Below are 12174 nucleotides of genomic sequence, written 5' to 3'. Positions count from 1 at the left end.
TGCCCATTGTATAACTTCTTCCATGCACTGTGATATCAATACACAAGTGAAACACCTGCCAGCAAGTGAGAAGCCACACACTACTCTGACTTCCTTCTCTTATCTGCTGTGAAACACTGCATTACACAGGACAGAACAAGACAGAATAGACACCATGTATATGGATACATGGAACATTATTATAGACATTTTATAAGCATTATTGAGATGTGACATGGCTCTTCAAGGGAGCTGTAGTAATAAGCAGAAACTGAGATTGATAGGGTATAATTAATGCAAGATATTAGGCAAATAACCAAGCCTGGAAAAGTCTTCCCTCTTGGGAAAGCCACATTCCCAGCTAAGCTATGTAGGTGCACACATGATGAACTGAAGAAAAAAATCCCACCTGCTACATTATCCCATGAGACCATGACATAATTAATGACTAAAGAACAATGAAGTGAAAACCTGGTGTTGTGAGGACTACTCTGCATTGTCAGCAGAGAAGACTCATCTAACCTAGAAGTTACTGATGTAAGTCTGAGTTAGTTACCCCTGGCCCTCTTTGCAGTCATTGGTGTCCTCTAGTGAACTGGTCCTAGGACACAGGCCAAGCAGCTGCAGTGAGCCCAGCTGGAGCTGCTGTGCACTGTGGAGTTGGTGATCTGTGGAACAGCTGCCTTGAGTGGCCATGGGCCTGTGCTACACTTTGCTGGGTTGTGCTGCACATACAGCTTGGCCTTCAGGCCTGTGCTGCACTACACTCCTGGCTGCAAGATAAATTTTTCAGCTAATCTTCACAGAGGAGCCTGCAAGCAGCTCCCCCCTGGCACCAGCAATAACACCACTGGCTTGTCCTTGTCTTTATCTTGAAGTGAAGCAGCATGTTCTCATGGTAACATCCTTTGGTCTGACAGTGGAAGTGACAAATGGCATTGTTTACTCCTAAGAAAATCCTACCAGAGTGCTCAAGACCTTAGTGCCAAAGAACCTTAGCACAGATGGGCCCAAGGGTAGCATATGCTGTGCTGTGACCAGAGGTCTGGCAGCTGATGGGAGTCAAGTACCACAGAACTGGTGATGGGACTGGAGCATCTCTCCTGTGAGGAAACAGACCAGGGAGAAATCCATGGGAATCTTATCAACTTAAATACCTGAAGGCAAGGTGCAAAGAGGACAGAGCTGGGCTCTTCTCACGGGTGTTAAGTGACAGGATCAGAGCTAATGAGCACAAACTGAAACAGGAGATGTCAAAGGAGCATCTAGAAACAATTTTTCACTGTGAGGGTGATCAAGCACTGAAGCAAGACAGGCTGGGGATCTCCATCCTTGGAGATATTCAAAAGCCACCTGGACATGGTCTTGGGCAAACAGGACTAGAACAGAACTAGAACCTAAGAAATGTGTCAGAGTGAGCAGACCATGGAGAAGCTGGGAGAAGGCTGAATGACCTTTGAGCTGGGTTACAGTTCTGGAGTTTTGGAGCCCAAGACACACAGGGGCAGGCAAATGGCAAAGCCTAAGGGGCATGGAAAGAATTATTACCTTCACTTCAAGAAGGAGGTGTTGGCTATGTCTCCTACCTGGATTTTTAAAAGCAGAGGGCACCATAATGGAGTTTCTGATTGAAAACTATAGTAGGAAGGAGAAGAAAGGATTTATTCCTAGGGAAGTCGATACCAGTTGTTATTAGAGCTCTCAGCTGTCCTTCCCTTACAAAAAGCCAGCATCCTTTTAGTCTTTTCATATCCAGCTTTTTATGTCAGGCAGATTTCATAGTTTATGTTTCCCAGTGCCTCCCATTGTTATGTAACCAAATTGATTCTCATTACTTGATATGCATAAGGCATCTGAAGCGTGCTTTATGATGCTCCTAGGTAAAATATTATTGAAACAGTAAACAGTTGCCATTCTCTTCATCTGTCACAGATCTTTGGTTGCACAGTTTCAGGGTAGGTGCATTAGGCTGGAGGTAACTGCTCAAGCTGGACAGAGTAATGGGAGCTTAGTGCAGAAACTAGGTCATGTAAATGCAACCACCATATTACTCCCTAACATGCAACTCTGTCTGTACCACTGCTAAGCTACACAGAGTTCTCAGTTAACCTCTAGGTGAATTTCTTCCCTTGGCACTGCTATCAAAACTAAATTTTGAAGGCAAAAGAAGTTGTGGATACCCCATTCCTCTAAATGCTCAAGGCCAGGCTGGACAGGCCTTTGCACAACCTAGTCTAGTGGAACCCCCCATGGCAGGGGGTTGGAACTGGATGGTCTTCAAGGCCCCTTTTAACCCAAGGCATGCTATGATTCTATGAGCTGCTCGTACCAGCAAAATATAACTAACACAGATTAAATAGACTGTCATTGTTTTGCAGGATAGCTCCCATAAAAACCAGCCATGTATTCAGTTCTTACAATCTGTTAATGATTTTGTAATTATAAAATGTTTGTCAAGCTTAATCTAACTATGTACTTTTAAAAAGTTCAAAGCTTATTTTTCCTAGCTTTTAAATGAAGTTTCATAAACAGTCAGGTACATGGACAGATGACTGGAGTAGAAGTTGAGTATGTATCAACACATCCCAATTCCTCCTCCTACATTTGGTCCTCTTGGTATCTCCCATAGCCACCACTTGCTCCAGACATGCCCCAATCTGAAGACACTGAGGGATCAAAACCCTGGAGAATGCTGAAGTCCTTCACAAAGATCAGTTTAGCAGTAGCCCTTAAATGCTGGATTTATGCAAATACATTTTAAACCTAAGGTAAGCCCCAATGCAGCAAGTTGACTATATACTCCAGTCTGGAATTTATGCAACACTTTCCTTAATAACAGAAAATACCTGAAAACTGTGCTTTAATCATCTGAGTCTTGTGTCTGGGCAGTAGAGAAGACACCTGGCATGGCCTGAGGGGGAGTAGCAGTTAATCCACAAAACCATGTCCCACCTCTGCCTATCAGTGTTGGTGAATTTTGAACACAGTGTCAAGGTACTGCCATTACTTGTGAGCAGTCAGCACATAGACCTAATAATAAACATTCAAACTTTGCAGCTCTGAGTGAGCCTTCAGTGGAAATTGAGAGGTTTCTCAGACATCCTGGCAGACAAAGCTTCCACCAACCTACAGGGCAGCAAGGCAAGAACTTTTCTGTTCTCGATGAGGCAAGAATCAACCAGGAAGAATAAGTACAATCATTTCTACAGGAATGACAAAAAGATGAAACAGAAGCTGTGCCCTGGCCAAGGAGAGAGCCTGACAGCCCTCTCAGATGCCAGGCCACAGTTTCTAACAAACAGCAGAACTGAGGTAAGCTGTCTGGAACAGATTAATCTCAATAGAGGAAAAATAAGATACAAAGCAGCAGGCAATCTTTAAACCATATCTATATCAAAATAGTATGCAAACTATTGCACAGAGTATGAAGTGTGTTGTGTTATGTTTTTTGTTAGTGCTTATCTATCAAAGACCTTTTTCTCCTCTGCCAGATAAGTGGTGAACTTTGGAAATAAACACATTGAAAAGGACCATCATGAACTTGATAACAGCAAGTCCACAGACAGATAGATCCAGTGTGCCAGGGAGCAGGTATCTGTACAGCATGCCATGAACTGATGGCAAAGCACCAAAGGAACAAGTCCATGTGGTGATGCACTATCAGCAAAATGCTGAAGGGTACAGAGTACAGCTTAACTCCACCTGACTCAACTGAAAAGATCATAGTTAAAGACAGAGCAGTATCAGCTGAAAACAAATTAGGATGTGCAGAATACAACACAGAACAGAGACATCTGAGCCAATCTAAACGAGATGAGGCACCCGAACTCGTAGAGTTGTATTTGCACAGCACTTCATTCAGGCTGCTTCTCCAGCAGACCAACACTAACAAGAAAGTAGTCTGATACAGAAGAACCATATAGATACATACTCCACTTGCACAAACTTCTGTATGTCATATAGGGTATCTGAAAGTGAAACACAGCAATTTGGAAAGATTAAATTGTTTACATAATCAAGAATTGTTTCAGGATGAGTGGTCTCTACTAACTACTCTGTGCTTAAAACAACATTTGACTTGCACTATAATCTTTGAATTTTCATGTGCTTATAATGTAAAATTTATTTTATGACTTTATTATTTACATCACTTTGAACTGAAACATTCTTGCTTCATTCATCCACATGATAAATATCCTTGGACTACCTGAGGCAAATCACATTAGACATTTGGATTACTTAATAGAGGTAAGGAGAGGAAAAATATCTCTGTGGCTGATGTAATTTTGTTTTGTATCCAAAGATATTTTTAGAATATAGAAGGAAAAATGCCAGACAGGAAAAGACTTGTAAACAAACCCCAAATAAAATACCAGAAATAGAGCCAATGTATGTAAAACTAAACAGCTTAGGAGGGCCAGATAAACCTTTAAACTGTTCTATTCCAGACTGTCCTAGCATTATTAAGAAGGCAGCAAGACATAGGTATATAAATTTTAAATGGCAAAGAACAAACAACATTTGACACTAGTTAATCTTCGGTTGCCACCCTTTTAGCATTTGATGACCCTTGTGTTGAAAGAAAGAAATGTAAGAGATCTACTTGAATGAGCAATAGCAAGAGAGAGAGAATACAGAATTGGACCATTGCTGTAACTGCTGAGAAAGTGGGTAGGTCTTCTACTAGAATGGCACACAGAATAACAAAGAAACCATGCATGCTACTGGAGAAACACACCTCTCACAAAAATAACCAAATTACAGTAAAAGCAAGCTGGAAAGAAAGAACAGTGGCAATGGATGAGGAGAAAGAAGTACAATGTATTACTCCAGGCTCTATGGGAATCAGTCCTCAAGAAAGAGAAAATGCTGAGGAACATTTTAGATATGTGCTGTGCTAGGAAGACTCGAGAGTCATGATCAAAGGTTATGGAACTAACAGAGAATGCATGAGACATTCCTCCATGCAAATAAGACATTATGACACAGCAGGCAGAAAGTTATTAACAATTTATATCAATAACTCAGTGGTAATTAGAGCTTTACTGCAACTTAGGAGTGCAGAGATACTGAGGAATATTCCTGCGCTGTTGTCAATGTAACCTGCAAGTATCCAGCTGTGCAATTCTGCTGGCATTTAAATCAAACTAAGGAAATGAGAGCCAACATACGTAGAATCTGTTTCCTTACAACTGAAAAAGCTGAGACTTAGTTGGAGAGCAAGAAAGGCTGTAGTAAATGCTAGGAGGAATTGCATGCTAGAGCTCTCTATTTCCATGAAGAGGGAGTGAAGAGTCTCTTCCCAAGTATAAGACCACGAAGAGTCTCCTCCCAAGTATAAGACCAACAGAGTAGAAGTAGGGCAGAGTCTGAAGAAATAGGCTACTTTCAGTTAGGTTGTGAAAGGCTAATTCCCAGAGTGCTTCAGGTACATCTTGTGTCACTCTCTACAACTTCCTGAAAGGTGGTTGCAGTCAGGTGGGGATTCTCCAGGCAGCAATTGAGAGAACAAGATGACACAGTCTTAAGCTGCTCCAAGGGAAATAAATATAGGCTGGATATTAGGAAAAGGTTTTTTATGGAAAGAGTGATAAAGTACTGGAATTGTCTGCCCAGGGAGGTGGTGGAGCGACCATCCCTGGATGTGTTTAAAAAAAGACTGAATGTGGCACTCAGTGCCATGGTTTAGTTGAGGTGCTGTGGCATGGGTTGGACTCAATCTTAAAAGTTTCTTCCAACCTAGTGATTCTGTGTGTGGCATACCTTCAGCATCAGTACTCATGTGACCCACTTTTGTTAATTATTTATTATTTAAAATGATGTTTCTGGATTCTGATTTGAACCATGGTTCCTCACCAACTAGAGTGACATGTGTTTATTTTTTCATTCATGCTAAATTCTTGGCCAGCATTCAAAGAAGAATGCAAAGAGGTGGTTAACACACATGAATTTTACTTCGCAAAACAGGGACAGAGAGAAGTAGGAGAAGGGGTAAGAACATCCACTCTGCCAGTTACTGAGTCTCCTATGAGATCTGACAACTTGATGAGGTGCGACCAGTTCTAGCACTGAAACAACAAGCTGCTTCAGGCACCAAATGATGCTTAAAGGCTCTTCAAGCCTTTGTCTCTTCTGCCTGCCCTCCCTTCTGCCCACTCTCTTCTTGGACAGGCCTGTCAGGGACAGTGACAGAGCCTTGAAATTTCTGGGCTTTTCTCACCCTGCCTCCAGTTTGTCCCATCAGCATCCACCAGAACTGTGACTGATTACAGATCAATTCTGCAAGGCCTAGTCCTATAAAAGGGGAGGAAAAAAACCCTCACAATGTTTTACAGCAAAAGATAAAACAGCAGTATAATTATGCTAAGTAATCTAAAAAGCCAAAAAGACAGGAATTCTTAAGGCTCTGTTTTAAAGCTTACAAACCCCTAAGTAATGCTAACTACCAAATGCCTGCAGTGTGGATGAAATTTGGAGTACATAATGAGCTAATTCATATTTTAATAAATCATAGTTTTGTATGTAGCTTTTGAACTTGAAAAAGACACATGATTTCCCACACATTTCTGGAATACTATGCTGAAACATTAAAAAACAGAAATGAAAAAATAATCTTTTCAGTAAGCTCCTATTTACTGTGGAGTATTTGTTACTCAGCAGTCACTGTATTCTCCACCATTCATGTGTACAGATGAGGTTTCACCCACTTGACTCAAAATGGGCTGATGCAGAATTAGACTCAGCCACAGGAATGCCAATGCTTCAATGGTAACTGTGTCCACTAATGGAAAGCTCTTAGACCACAGATGTAATGGATACACACAAACACAGGGATGTCATCCTAACTTGCTGCTCTGATGGACATCCACCAATTCAAGAGCTTTCTGCTGCACCCCAGTTTCACCTACCCAGCAAACAAAACAGTGAGGTAGACTGATGCCAGGCTGATCTTATCCTACCACCTCCCAGATCCTGTCAGTCTGAAACGTTTTCCAGGACACCTTCCAGATTGACAGGAACAATCTTCCCTAAGGTTATGATGAAATACAAACATGATGAAATGTAGGCAGGGCACTCTATTCTTCATTCTAGAATTCATAGAATTGTGCCTGACAAAGATAAACAGAAGGTAATCCTGATAAAGCAGCAATTTGCACAGGATTAATAAGTAAAATGGTTGCACCAGCAGGACCTTACAAAACAAACCTCTTTAATTTGGTGACAGTTTACACACCAGTACACAAATTCTAAATGTATACTAGAGCCAGGGACAGACAAAAAAACCCAAGTGAATGTGTGATGTATTTAGGCCACAAATAAAAGAACTATTAAAACACTCACAGGTAGATTAGGGCAAAAAAAGAGAAAAGCCTGGACCATGCAAGGCAATGCGCACAAAAGCCCTAAAACTCCAGCAGATCTGTGGCAAATCTTGTCCTGAAATGTACAAACTTCAATTTAAGAAATTCTTAATATCTCAGATATTCATTGAAGACTCTGTATGCCCAAAGAACAAATACACTGGGCAAAAAACCAATTTGAGATCCTCAAGGACAGCCAAACAAACTGCTGTCCTTTATCAACCCCTTCAGCCCCATTCACCCAGAAATCCCTACAAAGTTCAGTCTCAGTCCCTGTCCAAATATGAGACACTTATGAGTGACAGGCCACACTTCTGACTGTACAAAACACACTCTGACACAGCTGAATTGTCCTCCAGAGTAGACTTCAGAACCATCAGCCACAGTCAAGGTGTGGCACTTTTGCAGAAGAGCTCTCTCTGTCACTCCTTGTTGGCCCATTTACCCAGACACTGCTCTGTCCCTGCAGAAGGGAAGCACAGAGCTCACAAAGAGCCAGAGAGCTGAGCTGAGGCAGGGTCCCTTGGATGCTGCAAGGATCCATCACTCCTGCTGGAGATGCTACTAGGATGGACTGCATATGCCAATCCCTACACTGCACATCCCCAGTCCTACAGCTTTGGCCATAGAGGGATGCAAAGACATTGGGTGAATTCTGACTAAAACTTTTTGAAATGTTTCATAGAAGACGTCTGCTGGACAAACTCTTCCAGCACTGCAAAGTTAGGGGAAGCAGCTAACAAAGAACCACGTTTATGGAATGAAATCCCAGCAGATGTGATGCAATCCCCTCAAACCAGCACCTTGGCAAATTTGCCTGAATGCAACAGGAGTCTGTTTGCTTTCACAGGATAAAGGGAATGTAAGTAAAGGGAAAGGGCTGTAAGGAAGCCAGCCACAGATGTTGATCTGAATAGGGGCTGGGATCATACAGAGGAAGGAAGTGGCTGAAACTCAACATTTTCTTCAAGAAAAAAACTCAGATTAGCTTCTATACTGAGTAAACCAGTCTTAAGAATGTTCTGCACAATGGGTGTTCTGAAATAATGTTTTGAAAAACATTTAATAAAGTATTTTGCTCCAAACTCCTGAATAAAAGTCTTGGGTGAATCAGAAAAATGACAATGCCTAGCAATAAATTATACAGATATTTGAAAAAATCATAGAGCAATGTTCTTTGCTAGCTTCACCTGCAGCAAGGAAAATCTACTAATCAGTTCAGTATATTCCATTCATCTTAATATCTTGTACTTTTAAAACAAGGCTACAAATTGCTATCACAAATACTTCTTTTGCCCATGGGAAGAAATGAACGACAGGAAGTAAAGCTTCAGTGTTTGACTTTGCTTTTGCAAAACAACATAGTTAGAGGTCTCCAAGGAGATATTCTAGAACCAATTGCATAAGAGTATATACTGAGAGTCCAACAGCATGTCAGAGTACAAAGAAAGGACAACAAAGCCAAGCTTCCATTAGTGAAATGAGCACATATTATTAAAAAGGCAATCTGCAGTTACTATTGGATTGGATAGTGGTCTTGCAGTGTCAAAGTTAAGTTTTGGTTACTTTGACACTTAAGAATCAAACCACTCTCACTTGTTTCGATCCTTGGTTTTAAAAGAAAACAGATTTGAGATACCCTAGGTCTATTTCAAATTTCTTTCAGACTCCAGTCTGTTCCCACGATCCCAACTATCCAGGACTTCAGCCATCTGAGGAACACAGGCTCCTACACAAGTGTATGTGAGCCCTTTCCAATGACTAATGATGCTGCATCACCAATGAGAAAAGATCTCTTATAAATACACTTCATACACCTGAGGTTGTGCTTACCACCTTTTAACTTGGATGTACACATCACAGATTAGAAATATGAGAAGAAGGGTCAAAATTCATGTAACCAGGTAAGAGGCACCACCTTCAGCAAGACACATACCTTTGTGGTATATAAAACATGTGTTGTGGAGGGGGCTTGTAGAGAACTCCTTCATACACAGGCCACAAACCACTTAAAATTCTGAAGAGAGAACTCTTTCCACAGCCATTGGGTCCAGTGATTAAAAGATTCATCCCCTCCTCGACCTGCAAAGGGGATGAAAATGCAAAGATATTACTACACAGTGTATGTGGCACAAGAGATTCCAAGACCCCTAAGAGGGATTACATAAGCATTTATATAAAATTATCAACCAATTTCATTGATTAGCTGCATGTATTCTGGAAGTAGTAGCATTAGATAAAATATGTGGGCTAAGATAATGAAAATAATCTCCTTTATATCTGAGTATCTCTATAAATTAATGTTTACAGTAGTATATGGTAGTAATATTTATAGTAATATGCCATACTATTATATACACGTAATGTAATATGCAATATGATTACATTACAGCATCAATACATCACAGTCAGATTCAATTGTTCTAATGCAGATTAGGTCCAAAGGTGTTAACAGTGTTTCAAACAGTATTGTGCCTATCTGTGATATTAATTGCAGGTATGGGAGGTCAGTCAAGTGATTTGGAAAATTTATTTCACATTGCCATTTCCCACTAAACTGCCTATGTTAACTTGGCTATGATGACAAGCGATATTTTTTACTCATTTGACTATTACCCTGTGTATATATGAGTGTATCTTTATGCATAATCACAATGTCATTATCTATGTTTTACAGACTTCTGCATTTTCTTTGTTTCTGTCTCTTGAGATGAATACATAGAAATGTCTGCTTGATCATAAGGTCGTAATTTTACAATTCTGAAATTCCTACACTGAAGATGTTGCAAGTTTTGCCATAGCTAGGACCATTTCCTCCTAGTTCCTAATTCAGAGGAAAAGGAAAATCCTGCTTTAGCTAAAATAAAAGATGTGCTGGAATTGTTAAATTTATTTCTGATAACTTCAACTCTTTTTAAAAAGAACAGCATCTGCACTAGAACATCAGAACAGGATACATCTGGGAATAATTCAGTAAAGGTCACTCAATAAAATTGTAAGCAGGTACCCAGAGGTGTCTGGAATAGGTTTTTAAAAACAATACAAGTTTCTGCTGAATAAATGCTTCCCAACTGGACTGGTGAATGAACTATGCTGTCAGCTATTAGTCAGTACTGCTCTTTGTGGTGATCAGGAAAAACTACAGGTTTCATTTTTTCACTGTTGCTGTGGCCTCAGACTTTTAAAGGAGCCCTTGTGAGTAAAGCACCCCAATCTGACTGAATTTAACTAAAGGTGGATGCATAGTCTCACAGACACCTTTGAAAATCTCAAGTCAGTTTTTCACCTGGCAACAGCAACAGAAATCCTCCCTTTTCTTTCTCTGAGCAGGAAAAACTCCACATGTCTGCCTCTATTGAGCTACTATGCCTACCTTTCTGGACTTCCCCTTTTATCCATATGCTCCTCCAAGTACTTAACATAAGGTATATGAATTCTGTGCTGTTTATGTTAATGTGATGGCAACAATCAGAAGATTCTTGCATATCATCTTACTTTGAAGTTTAGTCTGGAAACCACCACATCGCCATTCGGAGTAATTATAGGAACATTTTCACAAATAATTCCTTGATCAACATCAATTACTTTCCCTAGAAATAAAAAAAAAACCAAAAATTAGAGTTTTTGAAACCCTCCATTAAGCAATCACTTGTGACAGCCTCTGTGCACAACTGAGTATATTTTCAAGCAAGGACTATTTTCAAGCTTAAGACAGCTAGGTGCTCCAGGTACCCCTATTGGAAAACCTGGATAATAAATCTTAGCTAGTCCAAAAGACACTGTCAACAGTAGCCAAGAATGTGCAATGAAACCCAAATTTGATCCTAAACACAATGCACATTAGGCATCATAAATATGTGATGCACATAAAGATTTGGTCATTCAAATTCTACTTCTAGTTTCTGTATTCTGCTTTAAATAGCTGTTTAATATCAAGCAGTAAAAAAGTTCAAGGACAGCCTTAGCCACAGGCAAACCAGTTAACCTTCTTTGAGGATTTAATTAGGAATCACTACCAGCTCTGAAAGTTGGAGCACCTTTCAGTCTCCTCCAGCAACGAGAGCAAAGGAGAAAACATTTAATGGCTTGCTTCCATCTCTTTTTGATGCCACAGACACTGTAAACATGTCTTGTAAGTATTTGCAGAAACTCATGAAATATTTCAGTCAGGTAGATACACTTGGCATTTGGATTTCTGGCAAATTAAAGATACAATCTCTACTGGATATCCGGATACTCTGTAATACAAGGACTTTGATATTAACTGCCCTGGAAAGAGTAAAAGAATGAAACTAACTCCTCAGACAGCTGTTAATGGTCTTATCCAACAGAACCCAAACAGTTAGATTCCTAGAAAAATATTAGCAATTACCTTTATAGACAAGATGCAAAGGAAGGATATTTCTCTTTCTATTAGATAGCTGTTTATTTATAACTTAAACTAATCTGAACAAAGAAAAATGTAACAAAGACCAAGTTAGTTAGTTAATTATAGAAGGCACTGATAGCATTTTCTTCACTTAAGCTTAGTCTTACATTCTTCCTTTAGATGCTCTTTGTTCAATTGATTTTAACTTGCCAAACCATAACAACCTGGGCAGAAATTTTTATGCCATGTATCAGTCCAAGTGTTCTTTTTTGGTAAAATAAATTGTACTTATAACAGCATAAGATTATGGGGAAAAGTGTTTTTCTGTTAAAAAGAAATTACTTTGATACAGTGGAGACACTGTAATTAAAATAAATCTATGATAAAATATAGTCAGCTAGTAAGAATTAAGTAAACTTAATTCTAATTTCCTAATCCTAATTTCACAGCATTTGATTGCAACTT

At 39.8% G+C, this 12174-nt stretch overlaps 1 protein-coding gene across 1 annotated transcript in view; it reads right to left on the bottom strand.

Annotated features, from left to right (window-relative positions):
- ABCD2 (ATP binding cassette subfamily D member 2) overlaps nt 1-12174 on the bottom strand; it is a 43911-nt gene that overhangs the window by 19329 nt on the left and 12408 nt on the right. The window contains exons 5-6 of the mRNA XM_036400698.2: nt 10836-10930; nt 9277-9422 (exon numbers count right to left, since the gene is read on the bottom strand). Coding sequence (XP_036256591.1) covers nt 9277-9422; nt 10836-10930 — 241 coding nt within the window. The remainder of the gene's footprint in view (nt 1-9276; nt 9423-10835; nt 10931-12174) is intronic.

The sequence above is a fragment of the Molothrus ater genome, chromosome 5 (genome assembly GCF_012460135.2).
Source record: "Molothrus ater isolate BHLD 08-10-18 breed brown headed cowbird chromosome 5, BPBGC_Mater_1.1, whole genome shotgun sequence".
NCBI lineage: Eukaryota > Metazoa > Chordata > Aves > Passeriformes > Icteridae > Molothrus > Molothrus ater.
This window is presented reverse-complemented; position numbering and strand designations above follow the sequence as displayed.